The 17532-nt window shown below is 46.9% G+C and overlaps 1 protein-coding gene across 2 annotated transcripts in view; it reads right to left on the bottom strand.

The window, feature by feature from the left end:
* trrap (transformation/transcription domain associated protein) overlaps window positions 1-13859 on the bottom strand; it is a 54982-nt gene extending 41123 nt beyond the window's left edge. Inside the window, exons 1-29 of one of the 2 annotated variants that reach the window (XM_023341050.1) lie at window positions 13788-13859; window positions 12437-12579; window positions 12037-12086; window positions 11849-11959; window positions 11635-11739; window positions 11446-11529; window positions 11201-11257; window positions 10996-11121; window positions 10434-10511; window positions 10251-10339; window positions 9783-9879; window positions 9038-9176; window positions 7973-8051; window positions 7352-7586; window positions 6942-7278; window positions 6733-6830; window positions 6457-6651; window positions 6169-6360; window positions 5916-6081; window positions 5567-5823; window positions 4785-4985; window positions 3967-4118; window positions 2910-3109; window positions 2603-2820; window positions 2333-2530; window positions 1410-1670; window positions 1174-1335; window positions 991-1087; window positions 197-318 (exon numbers count right to left, since the gene is read on the bottom strand). In XM_023341050.1, the coding sequence (XP_023196818.1) occupies window positions 197-318; window positions 991-1087; window positions 1174-1335; window positions 1410-1670; window positions 2333-2530; window positions 2603-2820; window positions 2910-3109; window positions 3967-4118; window positions 4785-4985; window positions 5567-5823; window positions 5916-6081; window positions 6169-6360; window positions 6457-6651; window positions 6733-6830; window positions 6942-7278; window positions 7352-7586; window positions 7973-8051; window positions 9038-9176; window positions 9783-9879; window positions 10251-10339; window positions 10434-10511; window positions 10996-11121; window positions 11201-11257; window positions 11446-11529; window positions 11635-11739; window positions 11849-11959; window positions 12037-12086; window positions 12437-12536 (4206 nt within the window). In that variant the 5' untranslated portion in view covers window positions 12537-12579; window positions 13788-13859. Of the gene's footprint in view, window positions 1-196; window positions 319-990; window positions 1088-1173; window positions 1336-1409; window positions 1671-2332; window positions 2531-2602; window positions 2821-2909; window positions 3110-3966; window positions 4119-4784; window positions 4986-5566; window positions 5824-5915; window positions 6082-6168; window positions 6361-6456; window positions 6652-6732; window positions 6831-6941; window positions 7279-7351; window positions 7587-7972; window positions 8052-9037; window positions 9177-9782; window positions 9880-10250; window positions 10340-10433; window positions 10512-10995; window positions 11122-11200; window positions 11258-11445; window positions 11530-11634; window positions 11740-11848; window positions 11960-12036; window positions 12087-12436; window positions 12580-13787 lie in introns of those variants that run through there. The other variant, XM_023341051.1, reaches the window with a different exon arrangement.
* Window positions 13860-17532: the final 3673 nt, after the last annotated feature.

The raw sequence follows: 17532 nt of genomic DNA, 5'->3' as shown, positions 1-17532 counted from the left end.
AAGTAATAGCTAAACGTTATTTTCAGCTGGAGAGGCAGGTACCAAAGAGAAGAAGCACTAAACACAGTTCAGTGCAAAGCAGCATTAGAGTCCCACAGTGTGTCCTCCATGTTCCTGGCTCTCAGATCAGAGAGCAACTCAAAGGGGAGTTAGCCATGTTTAGCATCATGTGTCAGTGAAGCAGCAACATGCTAACCTTCCTCATGCAGGCTTCCCCTGCCTCCTGCAGCTCATTGTTGGTGGAGTTCAGAGCTTTAAACAGAGCAGCGATGATCTTCTCCCTGGACTGAGGCAGGTAGTTGCAGGCTGCCAGAGCATCTGTTCAAAAGACCACAAATCGTTAGCGTCACGTTGGAGTCTGACGGCGTCACGTTGGAGTCCGACGGCGTCACGTTGGAGTCCGACGGCGTCACGTTGGAGTCTGACGGCGTCACGTTGGAGTCTGACGGCGTCACGTTGGAGTCCGACGGCGTCACGTTGGAGTCTGTCGGCGTCACGTTGGAGTCCGACGGCGTCACGTTGGAGTCTGACGGCGTCACGTTGGAGTCCGACGACGTCACGTTGGAGTCCGACGGCGTCACGTTGGAGTCTGACGGCGTCACGTTGGAGTCTGACGGCGTCACGTTGGAGTCCGACGGCGTCACGTTGGAGTCTGTCGGCGTCACGTTGGAGTCTGACGGCGTCACGTTGGAGTCTGACGGCGTCACGTTGCAGTCTGTCGGCGTCACGTTGCAGTCTGTCGGCGTCACGTTGGAGTCTGACGGCGTCACGTTGGAGTCTGACGGCGTCACGTTGCAGTCTGTCGGCGTCACGTTGCAGTCCGTCGGCGTCACGTTGGAGTCCGACGGCGTCACGTTGGAGTCCGACGGCGTCACGATGGAGTCTGTCGGCGTCACGATGGAGTCTGTCGGCGTCACGATGGAGTCTGTCGGCGTCACGATGGAGTCTGTCGGCGTCACGTTGGAGTCTGTCCAGGTCAAATTGACTCACTGAGGGCAGCAATTCGCAGAGGAACCAGGGAGGGAAGGCTCTTGTAGCAAGGCAGCTTCATCAGAGCAGCATCCTCTGCCTCACACAGGTTCAGCAGCTGCACATAGGTTGGGAAGTGTTGAGTTAAACTGGTTGTTTAAAGAGCAGCAGGCTGGATGGACTGGGTGGACGGGGGCGTAGCACCTCTGTGTAGAAGACCTTGTGCTCCATGACGTTGAGGTCCATGGTGAAGAGGCGCGGCTGCAGCGTGGTGCAGAAGGTGTTGCCCTCCATCAGGCCGATCTGGGCGTTGGCGGGCTGATGGCGGAGCAGGTGCTTCTTGGGAGGAACCATGTCCTGCAGAACCTGCAGAGCAGCCGGGTATTAACAGGACCCTCCTGATCTTTAACCTCTGTTGTGCCAGTGTGGTGGCGGGTTACCTCCTTGTGGGGCTCCATGATGACCGTCACGCTCTTGCCGGTGACCTGGGCCAGGACCTGCAGCGAGTGCATGGCCTGCTTCCTGACAGTGGAGTTGGGGGAAGTGACCTCTCGCACCAGGTCATGGGTCACCATGTGGAAGGATTTATCCTGGGCAGCCAGCAGCTCCTCCGTCTTCTCCTCGTCCTTCAGTGGCGTGGCGCAGCGAACCAGCAGCTGCTCCAAAGTGGTCTTCGCCATGGCGACCGCTCCGTTCGACACCTGGGGACAAATCAATGAGGAGACGCTTTCTCAGCCAGAGAATCTGTTCCTGCTTCAGCCTCAAACTTGAATGGTTTTACTGGGATTTAGCGCTGGGACCACCGTGTCTAAGTGTTGGAATTCATCCTGTTCACATTTGATACATTTTTTTGCTCTGGGAATGATTATTTAACAACACTATAGAGATTTCTAAATAAGTGATTTAAAGACAATAAATTAATATATTGGAATAAAACAACAAAGATGATTCTATTAAAATGTCTATAAATGATAATTTAGTGGAACACATAAATGAAGTAAAATGTTTAGCGGTGATTTTGGATTTTAAACTCCCTCTGCTTCTAACTGGATATCATACAATACATAAAACAAAAAGTGTGAAAGTTGGACTTGCAAATAAAGAAATAAGTATTGTAGAGCGCAGGAGGTTCTGTCCAGCCCAAACAGTCAAAACAAAGCTGAACTTCAGGGCAAAACCAGTATGGGTTTTAAGAAAGTCTTTAATTTATTTACATTTTTATGAAGCAGTTTTTTTTTCCCCGATTAAATTTGAAACATTTCTGTTAAAGCGTGTTGGCAGCCTGGTGGGCCGAGGCAGTGTGTGCGAGAAATCCAGTAATCAGGAAAGTAACTAAGTTACAGGCAGCTGGTTATGATCCCACCTCTCCAGTGAGGTCCATCATGACGAAGAGGAGCGCTTTGAGGAAGGTGAGCTGGTTCTGCAGAACCCAGATGAGAGGCAGCCGCTCCATCAGGAACTTGATGGACACGACGCCGCCCAGCTTGGCGTACCAGGCCTGCTCGTAGCAGCAGGCACACAGGCGCTCCACGATGTAGGAGAACAGGGGCAGCTGGCAGGCCTGGGGGCGGAACGAGGGGGTTACCATGGCAACACACACCACCTCAGCACGGTCACGGTTAGCGAGGCCTACCCGCTCCTTGGAGCCCAGGATGATGCTGGCCACGTCAAAGATGACGGCCAGAGCCACCTCTCCGATCTTACACAGCTCCTTCTCCTCGTACGCCATGCAGATGGCGATGGCGTCGATCAGAACCAGAGGGTCCATGCCCTTCGACCCGTTCTCCTCACTGTGGAACATGGCGGTGCTGGGCTGACTGCCCAGCTGGTAGCAGGGCAGCAGGAAAGGTCCTGGACAGTAAAATAACGATGAGGACAGAATAAAATGGCGAAGCAGCAGGCGGGTCGCCATGTCTCTGATCGAACTGATTGGGCCTCACCGCACTGCTGGGCCACGGCCACCATGGTGTAATGGCGGATGAGGCTGGCGACGAAGGGCAGCGCGCTGGGCCGCAGGTCCTTGATCACGGCGGACATGAAGGCTCCGGTCAGGGCCTGCTCAAAGGTGCGGCGGGCCGGCGTGTCCTGGGCCTTGTAGCGGTGGGAGATGATCACGCTGGGAATCCACTTCTCAGTGAAGCTGCAGAGGAAACATCAGGTCACATGATCACCTGGCGCCAGGCTTTAAACCCTCTGCTGCCAGGCAGGAATCAATGAATGGAAACACCTGGAAGCAGCTGATTGGGGCAGCAAAGCATGCTGCAGGGGGAGTAGCAGCAGCTGAGAAGGTGATCAGAGTCAGCAGCTAACAAGGATCGGCTGATGCTCAATAATCACATTCCCACCGTTACTAATGTGGTTTTAACGCGTTTACATCATCATTAGCTCCTGGTCTGGACAGAGAGACTGAACGAGTCAGGAAGTAGGTGTCACACCGCAGCTGTGTGATCCTCAGCTAACCCACACACAAAGAAAAATTAGCAGAAGCTAATGCTAACCTGCTGTTCTGCTAACTCTAAATGGCTAACACTGAAGCGTGTAGCTAGCGCAGGAGAAACGATGGACTCAAACTCACAACCCACTTTCGCTCCTGAGCCAAACGAGAAGCAATCAGGAAACATTTCATGTTCAAACTGTTGCTATAAAATCAGTGCAGTTTCCTTTAAATAATCGTCATTTTAATGTTGAGGCAGATAAACTCATTTTGCCTGCAGGTTTCATCGCTGCCAGGCTCAATTATTTCTGTGAAATTAAAACATTTTCCACCTTTGTCATTATGTTGACAACGTTTGCTTTTGTTTCTGGCTGCCTTTGGTCGATCACAGTTTAAACCGGTTGTGCTGAAAAGCAGCAAGTTGAACACAGTGAGATCTTGTGATCTTCAGATTCCTGGGATCCCAGAGGATCATTTCCTGCTGCTTCTTCACTTACAGTCCTGCAACCTTTGAGCTCAGCCTGAAAGCTACGATGCGCTCTGGGGAAGCAGAGAGTACTGACTTGGGGTGGGACAGCAGTTGGTAGAGGGCGTGTTTGTTGTCGTCCAGGCTAGTCATGGCCACTAGGAAGCACTTGATGACCTCCCAGGCCTGCCGCCTGTAGTACGGCTCCGTGTTGGCGCTCTTCAGACAGTCCAGGGCCGTCTCTATCGCCTGGACACAGCAGAGACACGCAGACACAGTAAACCCTCAGAGGGAGGAGCAGGGAAGAGAAGAGAGAGGAGAAGGAGAGAGACCCCGTTGTTTTCTATTTGTCTGTTTTACGCCTGTAAATCTGACGCTAAACATGCAGCAGCTAACGCTAATGTCAGCAACAAAAATATGTTTTGAATTGAAAATGATTAAAATGTGATTCAATATTTAATTAATCGCTGAAATGAAGTCAAGTTCCAACACACAAATAAAAATCATCATTTTCCCTCCAGATCAGAAAAGTGTTGATGTCTCACATCGAACCCTCTGAGACGCAGCACTGCTTTCCTGGGTGTGAGTGTGTGTGTGTGTGTGTGTCTCCTGATGTCCAAAAAGAGAGCAGTCATTAGAGAGAGTAAATAATGCCGTCACGGTGGCCCAGCACCAGATTGATGATTACTGACTGGATGAGGAGGAGAAACAAGACAAGAATTTAATTACCTGAAGGACTCACACAGTCACACACACAGTCACACACACACACACCTGTGACAGAGACTTATGGCTCTCTGTGGAGAACAATAGTGAGGAATATAAAGCTCCTTTATGGCTGATTCTTCTCTTCAGCTTAAATGTAACAGGCAGAGAGAGGTCAAGAGGTCACCATCATCATCATCGTCGTCCTACCTTCTCCATGGGGAGCTGGATGGAGGCCTTGCAGTCGGTGAACTCCACCTTAATGCTGGGGCCCTGAACCTCCGTCACCACGTAGTGCAGCCTCTGGGACTCCTTCAGCATCTTCCTGTTGCTGCCGCCGAACTTCCCCAGAACGCGATACGCCACGTGGGAGATGTTCTCCGCCGGGTTGCGCAGCGTGCGCCACAGGGCCTGCGGGGCGCCAGAAGCACAGCTTCAGACCGCAGCAGAACGACGGACGGGCCCAGAACCCGACCGGAACCCATTTACAGCCTGGTTCTGGGGATTAAATGACTCCCAGCTAAAAACACTGGGGAGCTCTCTGATTGGTCGATAGGTTCTGACCCGTGTAACGGCACAGAACAGCTCTGCTATCTCTGTACAACATCAGTTAAATCATCACATTTAGTCACCATGGCAACTGAAACACAAACCTGGAGGATTGTAAGATCACATGAAAAAAACAGATGTTCTGGTTCTGATCCGTTCAGTAAGAACAGCTGAAAGTTCAATCTAAAAGCAGAAGCCACAAACCCACAATTACTGGCAATCAGGGGACATTTGAGCCAAATGATCTGAACAAGCTAATGCTAGCCTAGCTAATGCTGGCCCATCCAAAGCTAGCCCAGCCAATGCTAGCCTAGCTAATGCTAGAGTACCTAATGCTAGCCCACCTAATGCTAGCCCATCCAATGCTAGCCCAGTCAATGCTAGGCCAGGCTACCAGAGTTCAGGATGAGTCTGTAGAGACTTCAGCAGGTCCAAACCATCACCTGCATGAGCTCGGCCCGGACCGGCTGGATGTGGTCATACAGGAAGTCAGGCTGCAGGTTGTCCACACACAGCTCCAGGGTGCGGAGGCCCTGGCTGACCAGAGTCTGGGAGCCGTTGAGCGCCGACACTAGCGGGTCCATCAGCATGGGCAGGTAGGGCAGCAAGGAGCTGAGGCGGACCGGAACCGTCAGGCACAGCTCCACGAACAGGTCCTTCATGTGCTGCTTGTGGAGGCCGCTCTGCAGCATGTTGAGGCCTGGAGAAAGTAAAGCACTGGGTGAACCTTCTCCACCAGCGGCCATTACGAACAACCTGAATGGGCCCTGAGGAGAGGCAGCCATGTTGCACCTTGCAGCAGGTTGGGGAGCAGAGGGAGAAACTCCTGGTAGAGCAGGTCGTGGCTGCCGCCGCCAATGGAGCGGAACAGGGCGCGCAGCAGCAGGAAGTAGTTGTAGGGCTCCTTGGCGGACTGGGCCAGCTCCATGGAGCTGTTCACTATCTTATGGAGGTGAGGCTGAGGAGAACAACAAACAGCGTTACAGACGCACAGAAGGGCTGAAGGGGATGTTAGGTTCTGCTGTGGAGCTACAGCAGGAAGTACCTTCAGCATCTGCTCGTTCTCAGCAGCAAACAACGAGACGGAGCCAAACACCAGCTTGAAGAGCTTCAGGTAGAGGTTGGACAGCTCCACATTGGAGCCCATCTCCGGCAACCTCTCCAGGAGATACTCCACCAAGATGGTGGCAAAGAGGGCCGACGTGGACAGGTTGGCCAGGAAGGAGTTGGCCACGATCTGGGAACCAATCAGAGCAGAGATCTGAGCAATGACCCCCGGAAACATTTAAACCCAGAGCAGCTAGGAGCAAGTAGGAAGCGTGTTCAGAGGCACCTGCAGGGCGTAGTTCTTGGAGATCCTCTCCACCATGTAGGGCACGGTGGTCTGGAAGATCTCCTTGAAGGTCAGTGGGTTCATCATGGTGAAGACACCAGCAAAATGCTCCAGAACCTCCTTCTCCTCCTTCATGCGAACCGTCTGGCAGTTGGCCACCCGGATGTACGTCTGCTGGTTGTTGGCAACCTGGACCTGAGCAGCAGAGCCAACCGCCTTAACACACTCTGGCTTTGATTGAATCAGCCAATCGCTGCAGCTCCAGCTGGGCGGTACCTGGTAGATGTCCAAGGCCTGCATGGCGTACTTCACCAGCTTGATGTAGATCTGCGTCTCCTTCGGCTGGAGCTGCTTGTTGGGGATGAACTGAGCTTCTGAAAGACAGAAGGAAACAAGTTTCACATAAAATTCACAACAAATCCCAGGACTGCTAACCGAACTCTGAAGCTGCTGCTGCTTAGTCTCATCCTGGAAGAGCAGCTCACCTCCCGGAGCTTTGCAGGAAGTGATTCCCCAGGTGATGGTCTTGACTCCGCACACCAGGGTCTTGACCAGACTGCGGCAGTCCGACACCTGGAAAGTCTGCTTGTCCTCCTTCTCCCCGGGTCGATCGAAGGGCATCGCTGATGGCGGAGCCGCAGCGGCGACCGGCGTGGGCGGGGCGGGCGGCGGGATGGCCGGCGTGGTGGACGGCGTGGGTGTGGCCGGCACCCCCGGCAGCACCCCCGGGTCCACCACGCCCATCTCCGACTGAGGCTTGCACTTCTTGAAGATGGAGACGAGCTGGTAGCGGGCGATAGTGTGAAATTTCAGCACAAACACCTGTTTGAGAGAAAGCAGTGAGTCACGTTTCCTGCTGCTCGGCGCGGAAACACCCGGGCGCCGCGGCTCAAACCTCCAGCATCCGCATGAGGATGTCCCGGCCGTTCCCGTTCTCCTGCTCCGACTTGGAGCGGATGCAGTCCACCAGGTTCAGCAGCAGCTTGCAGGACATGGTCTGGATGTTGCTGGGCAGAGACTCGTCGTCGATGTTCTTGGCGAAGAGCTGAACCGCCAGCGACAGGTCGGTGAGGGGCAGGTTCTGGCGGACGTGGTGCACCAGGTCGGCCAGGGTGCTGTAGGCCAGCGGTCTGCACACACAGGCCTCTCATGTAACCATAGCAACAGGCAGCCAAGCTACCGCTAACCACTTTTACTTAGCGTTTGTTACGACAGACAGAAACAGTTACCACACTCTGCAGATTTTAAGGTTTTATGCAATATTAGAAATACACAAATAATTTTATTTCCTAAAAGTCAGTGACAGCATTCCTTCAGCAAATATCTGATCATTTGTATAAAAGAATGGAGACGGAAGGAGAAAATATAATTGATTATTACTGATTAACTGGTCAGTAACTGATAGGAAAAGACGATTAACAGCAGATTTTTCCTGAATGTGAAGCAGGTGAACTGGAGGAGTTCTGGTAGAACCAATTCACAGCTAAATCGGCAAACTGGACCGGACCGGACTCACCGGAGCGTCTCCCGGGCCGTGTATCCAGAACCGATCAGGATGGACTCATCAAACAGTTTGTCCATGCAAGGAATGAACTCTGCAAAATAAAAAAGATATATATAGGTTCAGTTTTATATATTTTAAATAGAGGTGTGCCGATCGATTGGCCACTGATCATAATCAGCCGATTTCAATGAAATAGTGTATAATTGGTGATCGCCCATCACCGTCTCTTGTTGCCGATCACCAAATCCGATCACCTGTATCTCATTCTCAGCCTGCAGCTGGTCTCCTGTTTCCTTTTCGCTGCGCAGCATCAAATCCTGTAGTGAGGAACTTTGACGCTCTGAGAGGATGAGGACGTTTGACCTCGAGGTGAAGCTCGTCACAATGCATCAACGCAACGAATCTAATGTGATATTTGTAAAACAAACACTTGATGGAGTTTGGCTACATCAAGGCTCAATGCAGGAACAAAAGACATCCAGACAGCAGGTAGAGCAGCACAGCTACTAACGTTCACCTGGATTAGCATCTCGGTCGGAAAGCTAAACAAAAAACCCCAACAATAATTCAAGTCTTGGAGCTGCGGAGTGAGACGCTGGTTCTGCTCCTGCTGTTGGTAGCAATATTTCACAGACGGAGCGCCGGCGCCGCTCAACCTTTACGTCTGTTTTAAGCTGCAGCATGTAACTTAAAAAAAGATTTTAGATATGTATTGAAATGTCTAACTTAGGTGAATTTATTGCCAGATCATTTTGCCAGATAACATAATGTTATTTATACCTAAAGCGAAAAATTAATAGCCAATCCAGGTGATTGGCAGAGATCGGCTTCATGGATGATTGGAATTGGCAGCAAAAAACCTGATCGGAGAGTCACTCATTTTAAATGTTACTCTAACCGGAGAAAAATGTCTAAAAATCTTCAAATTAATTTGTCTTTTACTGGTGCAGAATAATTTGTTTAGAAAAAACATGAAATACCTCTGGCTGGTCTCTCTAAAGATTAAATGTTTTAGTCATCTAGTCATGTGTGTGTTTGTATCTGAAGATGTGTGTGTGTGTGTGCGCGCGCGCATACGGCTGCGCAGGTCGGTGGTCAGGATGTGCTTGGCGGCGATGAGCAGCTCCTTGCGGAGGTGAGCCGTTTCAGAGGGACAGTTGGACAGAAGCTGCAGCATTCCCTTCACCAGCTGCTGGGAGTATTTACCCACCAGGTCCTGGAGGGGGGGCAGGTGGGACAGGGACAGCAGAGAAAAAAGTATATCAGTCAGATTGATGCTAAGTTATCTGACCAAGAGCAGAAAGAAAATTCTGGCTTTTATAACTTTCTACTAATAAAAATCAGAAAAATGTACTTAACCCTCTTTATTCTGATGCCCCTAAATAAAAGCTAGGCCATAAATCAGAGGACTCCTAAGCAGTCATATGTGAACGGACCGATCCCACCATGTGGAGGTAAATCGGATCCGGTTGTTGCTGGTTTATTCAGCTGCCAGTCTGAGTAAACCAGCTCATCTCAGTGCCATCAGGAGGAAATCATTCCTAGAAGCTTCAAATGTTGCTACAGATTCTCTGATATGGGAAGTTGCTGTTGTTCCCCCATGAATAAAACACAGAGATAGGGGAGTGCTGTGGTGGCGTAGGGGTTAGCCTGACCCACGTTTGGAGGCCTTGAGTCCTCGACACAGCTGTTGCGAGTTCGAGTCCCGGACCCGGCAACATTTGCCGCATGTCTTCCCCCCTCTGTCAGCCTACTTTCATATAAGGGACGCTAGAGCCCACAAAAGACCCTGAAGGGGAGAAAAAACAGGTGCCGTGATCACCTGGTAGATCCGGATGATGTAGGCCAAGAAGGACAGAGTCTTGATCTGGGCAGCGATGAAGTCTGCATACAGCTCCTTGTTGAACAACTTGTGATGCCTGCACAGAAAATAAAGCATCAGATCATAAAACCAGGAGACCAAATGGAGGACAGGACGGACGCCGCTGAGCTCATTTCAAGACAGAGAGAAAGAAGCAGCTCCACAAATCCAAACGCCTCAAACTGTTTCCCAAGGGGCGCTGTGGGGCGCCTTAGTCCTCGACACGGCTGTCGCAGGTTCAATTCCCGGCCTGGTGACCTTTGCCCCATGTCTTCCCCTTCTTTCATCACCCTCCTTCCTGTCAATTCACTATCAAGTAAAGGCCACTAGAGCCAATAAAACCTAAAAAAAACGGGTTGATGAAGGCCTTCGCTCTCAGAACCCAGTAAACCCAGTTAGCCCAGTAAACCCAGTTAGCCCAGCTCTCACCTGGCCTGAGGAGACACCTGCAGCATGATGGTGTTCATGATGAGGGGAACGAACTCTGACACCACATTATGGATGTTCAGCTTGTAGAGCTGAGGAAACAGGAACAGCTTCAGTTCACCACCAGCTGGACCGAAAATGGTTCCTTCTACCAGAACCAGAACCAGGCCAGAGAGCGTCTCTCACCTGATACATCAGAACCACGATGATAGGCAGTTCAGCCAGAACCTTGAGGGACAGCGACCCGCGGGGGATGATGGTGTGCTGCAGACGGACACAGACAGGAAACGGTAAGAAACGCCGACCAGAACCATTCAACAGCAGGAAGACAGGGGGCGCTGTTTCTAAAGATACACATTAACAGCAATAACTGGGAACAAAAGTCTGGCGAGAGAAAATAAATTAGCTTTAATTTTTTACAGTAATATTTTCATCATGTTATTCTTACGTCTATAAATGTCACAGGTCCAAACTAAATACTTAGTCCTAGGATCCATTTTTAGTTTGTAAACTAAATACGTAGTTCAGAATTAAGTGTTTAATTAGCAAGCTGTGATATTTATAAATGAACATGGTGAATATGTGACAGCCTTTCTTTTGTTGCTGCTGTCAATCAGTCACAGTTAAAGCTCTGCTCTGTTCTCGTTCTTCTGCAAGTGCAGAATCATGGCCTCTGCTTCCTGTCCTGTAGCAGCGCTCTACTGCCACCCAGTGGTTACCCCAGGCAGTGCAGGGAGACGTCTCTTACTGTTCGTGTTTCGCTGTCCTCTCTCTCCGGCGCCGTCTTAACCAGAACAGATGTGATCATGCCCACCATCTCTGGAGAGGGAACAGTGTTCTCAGCGATCACCTGTGGGTTCTCAAAGTACCTGGCCTAGAGGAACGCAACACAAATATTATTCACACAGAACAGAGATGGAGCAATGACAAAACAATACAGGGATTTCACTCACAACAACTTTTGGAAGATCTTTGTAAATCTGCTTCACAAAGTCCAGAAAGTGGTGGATCTGAGAAGAAACGATGACATGAAGATGTTTTCTATCATTTATGTGCCTTACTGTCTGCAGCAGCTGAATGAAACCTGCGATTATAGGTGATCTCTACCAAAGCTCTGTCTGCTAAGACCCAGATTAGGTTCATGAGTCGACTTAACGTCTGAACGTGGTTTCTACCTCTAACCGCCGGAGATGCTCACCTCCTGGGAGATGGGAGGCCGGAACTGTTTGTGCAGCTCAATAATGATCCGAAGGCAGATCAGGACGTTCTCCTCACTTTCAATCTGAGAAAACGAATCAGAGGAAACATGAAGGCTTGTTTTTCTGCAGCGCTGGTTTTCAGAACAATGACTGGTTTACTGAAAGCTGCTCCATTTTTATCATTTTACCTCCAGGAAGCGAAACATGACCGATAAAACGTTCTTGGTGTGAGGACGAAGATGCTCATTGGTTGGGATCCGGTGGATAATTTCCAGAACCAACTTTCTCAGTTGCTGAACAAAAGAAAAGAAAGTGAGATGTTCATACGGAGAGCCAGTTATTCTTTCTTACTTCCAGTTGGACTCAAACAGACAAGGCTGTACAGAAAGGCCAGAGCCTCACCTGCGTGGGTTTTTCCTGCAGAAACTGCACCTCGCCGTCCTGCAGGAAGGTCAGGAAGCGAGGGATGATGTGTTCCAGGAAGGTGGAGTACTGAGGCGACGATGTCACGTTCTGGGACAGAAAAAACCTCCACATCAGGGACCCTGAACACGTCATCTCAGGAAATGAATGTAATCCATCAAACTGACCTCAAAGTTCTCGCTGACCTCCTGCATCATCTTCAGTTTGGTTTCATCGGCTGCAGGAGGAACAGAGCCGTTAGAGCGCTTCGAGACGGAGGTGTCATAGCCTCCAGGGTTCAGCTGAGGCGCTCAGATCTTATCAGTTTTCCTTTCAGCGTCCAGGATGGTCAGAAGGTACGAGGAGAGCCAGTCACTCTCACACACACTCTCACACACACTCTCACTCGTATCTCCGACTGGACTAAAGCTCATCGCCCTCATCAAAGCGCCACAAACACACAGAGCAAAACTGGGTGGAAATACTACAGGAAACATTGATTAATCAATAATATTCATATTTAATGTCCCACCAATCAGTAAAGCTCGAACTCAGCTTGAACAGAAAGAGTCAGGCCGGTGAACTCACGCGTGTTGGCGTCTGTGAGCGCCGCCACAAACTGCAGGTACTTCTTCATGAGCGTGGTCTGGTCCACCACGGTGGGGCTAGGCGTGGGGACGAACGCCATGGCGACGGCTGGAGGTGACCGAGCAGCACCGATCTCAACTGAACTGTAGAAGACAAAGAAACAGAACTAAAAATTTATCTATGACCTGCTGACGTCTCCTATTGTTATCCATAAACGCAGCAGAATATTGCACAGGATCAACTTAAACGACAGGAACATGTTGCCATGTGGAGGAAGATCATCCAGCGAGGAAACAATCTGATAGTTGAGGCTGAATGTTCAGATCATCTACTGCAGGGAAATATCTCATCGTGAGTGAGCATCTGTCACAAAGTGAAGATATGTTGTCCTGACAAGGACAACATATCTTCCCACTCCAAGGGAAGATGTGTTAAAACCTTTTCCACTCCAAGGGAAGGAAAAGGTTCATCAACCTGGGTTGGTTTCAGTGTTTGGTGACTCAGCAGCCACATTATGCTTCCCTGAAAACTACTGAGTTTGTTTTTTAACGGAGCTGTAGGTGTTCCAGCTTACAATAAAGGACAAAACAGATCTTTAGCCATTTAATCAAGCCTGGCAGCTTAACAGGAGTGAACAGAATCTGTTTGATCCCTTTGGTAGTTTGTTTAGATTCAAATAAAGAAATGTTAAGGAACGGTTTTAATGAGGAAACTGTCACAGAACAAGTTATCTAAAGGTTTACAGAAACCATCCATCCACCAAGTTGAAGCGGAATATAAATCTAGAACAGCACCGCTTCTGGTGAAGCAGATCTGTTGGTTCTTTTTCTAGACTTTTACTCGTCATTTTTCTGCCCAGAACTGAAAACAGTTCTGATTGTTTCAATTAAGCGAAGAGACACAAACTAGAGAACATGTTGACATCTAGCAACAGAAAAACACGCCGTTTAAACGGCGCTTGGTGATGGCGTCATCATTAGCATCGCCGAGCTCTAGTGATGTGAACTACGATCAAAATTAAAGCGTTTAAAACTATTTTAATGCATAATAAAAACCTTTCCAGCTCTACTTATCTGAGATCTTTATTGATTAATCCAAGCGAGGGAAGTTAGGGTTGTTATTCCTGCTGGAAAACAGGCTAACCGTTAGCAGAGCAGCTAGCTTCCCTAAAGAAAGAAAGCGCTCGTGTGTTAACATTAAGCGGCACTTCAAAGAACACCAGCCCAAGTCACACAAAGGACAACTCTAAGTAATTCATAAAAATATCACAATACAGAGAAAACTCGCACGAAAGTAGCTAAATTCTAATTTTGATATTAGTTCAAAGTTTAAATGACAAAGCAGAGCTTACCCTGCTCCGCCGACAGGAAACAGTCGCTTTCTCACCGCCGTTCGCGCTCCTGCTCCTAGCGAACCTGTCAGAAATCCCTCCGCGCGTTGGTTCCTACATCCTCAATATTCAACTACATTTACAGACCAGTAATGTATGTCTACCAATGGTGTATGTATAAAGAGAGTATGGTTAGCATTTGGCGGTGCATAACATGTTTTATTGGTCAGAAATGTCCACAATAGTACCAGCGGAAGGATAAGAACTCAGAACAAACGATATAAGACCATCGTTTTCGATGGTCTTCTTGCTCTCGGGAAATCAACGTCAATAAAGGTTGCTAAAAAAAGATAAACAGAATGTTTTAAAACATTTGTAAATAGAAATGGGATCTTTATTGCCATATTTAACAACCAGTTAGTGTACATTATTGTGATTTATACATTTGTAATGTTAATAAAATCTATAACTTCATCGCACAGAATTAAGTGTTCTACCAGTAGGTGGCAATGTTCCGTGGTAGATGATGGAATACTTGTGCTACTTTTCTTTCTTTCCTATTTTCTTTCCGAAAAACTGTTGTATAAAATGTCTGTTCAACATTTCAGTAAATGACAGTTGAGTGGAAGAACGATTATTGTTTGGAGAGACAAATTAAAAGCTGGAGAAAATTAGAAATCTCTCAGGACGGTCGGAGAAATCCCCACTGGTGGGTCAGGTTATCATAGATCTATCATTTCCCGTTTTAGCTCAGATTGTCTAAATTACTACTATTTACTAATGTCAGAATAATGACAATTTCCCCATAATATTTGACAGAAATACCTTTAAACTGTATGAGTCGCATCAGACCCACAGGGTTTCTGGATCAGTTATCTCCTGTTTTTTTCCTGTAGTTTCCTGTGTTTTTCTTGTAGTTTTCTGTGTTTTCCCTGTAGTTTCATGTTTTTTTCCCTGTAATTTCCTGTTTTTTCCCTGCAGTTTCCTGTTTTGGTAACACTTTATTTGACTGGGTGTGAATAAGACACTGACACTGTCATGAACATGACATGACACCTGTAATGAACATAAGAAAGTCTTCATGAATATTGTGTGTCATTCAAGTGTCATTCGGTAAATCATGACACTTTTAATATAAAGTTGACATTATTCAAAATGTCTTCGTTATGACAACTTGACATTATCCAAGAATCATCATATGTCATACATATGTCATAATAGTTGTTAATTATCAAAATTTAAAATGTTATGTATCTTTGTGTATTATTACATCACTATGTCATTTGTTACATATTTCTTTATTTAATTGATCCTAAAGTTTTACAGCAAGATGTCTACAAAGCACCTATGAACTTTACATTTGAAACATTATTTAAGGCTGTTTTAAGTAGTGCAGTACACCATCTCCACCAGTGGGAGGCAGCAGTGTTGGTGTGTTGGTGAAGAAGAAATCTTCCATCTTGTGAGGCCAACCTAACACAAGCTATAATGACCAGACCTTCTGTTTAAAAAGAAGCCGAAGTCTGACACCTAATACATCTGAGGTATGTCTGTGTCTTATTAACTTTACATTTTCTTTGAGAAAATAACATTGTCTATGTTCTCTTTCTTTATAATGTTAGCTATGAACCATTCAAGCTAATGCTACCTTGCTGTAAGTTAATGTTAGCTAAAGTTATTAAACTACATTACTGTAACGTTAGCCCTTAATATTAAACATATTTTAAAGGCAGGTAAATAAGTTTTTTCCCTCTAATTTTAATCTGACAAATTAAAAGCTAATATGTTAGTAAAGCTATCCTTTATGTTTTATTTAGCAACTTGGCTGATGTGACATGGTGCTTGTGTTGTTTGCTTTGGCAACTTTAGCCACATAAAGACCCATGGACCTTACCAGAGAGGCCGCTTTTCATTGGCTGATGCCCATTCTGCGTGGCCGTCTCACAAACACACTTAGCTTCCCGTTAGCTAAGTACAGCATAATGGCAGAACTGATACAACTTGTACACCTTGAAGCCTGTCTGCTACACAGTCTGACGTTAGCTAAACAGATCAATATGCAATGTGTCTGTATCTGACATACACTAAAGAAAAGGCTTTGGACTAAACTGTTACTCCTGTTAGCCACGTTAGCACCAAGTACAGCTAGTCAGTGTTCAGGGAAGCGCTGATTAATAATCAAGAAATAAATATCAAGCCTGGAAACTTGATATTGTAACGGACTGAATGTTATGTATTTAACGTAATCTTTGCTCGTCTTGGTTGCCACGGTAACAGGTGTGCTTAAACTACAGAGAGAGAGAGAGAGAGAGAGAGAGTAAAAAGGTAGGAGTGGTTTTGAGTTGATCACCTGTTCAGGTTATTTTACCTTTGTTTCCCTTTGCTGTGGCTCATTACAGCCGCTGTAGTTTCTAAATGTTGGACTAATTACCTCGTTCGTTTGTGAGTTTACGTCATTCACAACAAACATCAAATAGAACAAATATATTTCATAAAATTTTAACAAACAAATGGCTTCTACCGCGATAATTATGTGAAATTAAATTAATTATATCCCAACTTCAGAAGATTTGCCTTTACCTTTACAGAGCTCTTTGGTTCCTCCTATCAGTCTGTAGCTTCTCATATTGAGGTCAAAGTTCAGATCTACCATAACTGACTGACACCTGCTGGCCTCAGGTTTGCAACCAGCTTGTGACTGAGAAACCAGTAACCTCCTCCCAGATGATGACATGAACTTGTTAGTTCCTCTGTCCATTTAGTAGCTGATTTATTGTGAAAATCCGCTAGAAATGATGCACTAATCAGTCATGTTTACAGAGAAACAACCAGGCTTTGTTTGTGAGACTTGTGGTCATGTGGGTCGGTTGTGGGCGGAGCTTGGTAAGGTCCATTTCAGCCTAAGGACACTGGGAGGGGAATGGGGGCGGGACAAAGGCGGCTAATGAAGACGAGCTACAGGTGTGGAGGATGATGATGAGGACCAGCCACCAGAGGAAAAAGCAGATGAAATACTCCCAAAGAAAATTAGGTAAGTCATTTTTGTGTTACTATTTTCTCCAGGTAAGTGGAGAAGGGGGAGAAGGAATCAACATCCACCAGCTGAGTTAATAAGTTACGTTTTAGACACCTAATTGTTGTCAAATGAAAAACTGGTGTTTATTCTATTTATTTAATAAACTTCTTAAGCCATAAACCAGAGTATCTGATTGGAAATAATTTCAAATGCTCATTAAGTGAAAAGATCCTAAAACTATACATTAAATGATGCAATTTGAATAACAGGCTGTATGAATTTCTGTCAAACAAATATTCAGAATAATTTTGCTCAGCTCTAGTCTTTATGCTAATTGTATTAATAATTTTACTTTATAACAACCAGTCATGTAACTAGACATTTGTCTGCTAGTCTACCATCCTGACAGTTTGCAGCAAGGGACATTTTTAAAATGGTATTTAATATATAATATATTATATAATTAAGATCACATTGTTTTTTGTTTATTGGTTTTTGAAGTGACCTCAGTGGATTGAGTCTCCACCCACTGTGAGAATGTCCTGAAGAGATTCACCAAGTTTGAATTCACCATGATTAACTATAACAAGAACAGCTATAATTTCTGAGCATTTCCTTCAAAGTTCTGCTTCCTGGACATGAAGACAAGAAGAAGGTCTCTGTTATCAGAGCGTTAGACTATAACCAAGGAGATGGCTGACATGATGAGAGCAAAAATGTTAGGACTGTTGAAAGAACTGATTTCCTTCA

This window comes from Xiphophorus maculatus, chromosome 10 (genome assembly GCF_002775205.1).
Source record: "Xiphophorus maculatus strain JP 163 A chromosome 10, X_maculatus-5.0-male, whole genome shotgun sequence".
NCBI lineage: Eukaryota > Metazoa > Chordata > Actinopteri > Cyprinodontiformes > Poeciliidae > Xiphophorus > Xiphophorus maculatus.
The sequence above is the reverse complement of the archived record's forward strand: the minus strand, read 5'-3'. Positions and strand labels throughout refer to the sequence as shown.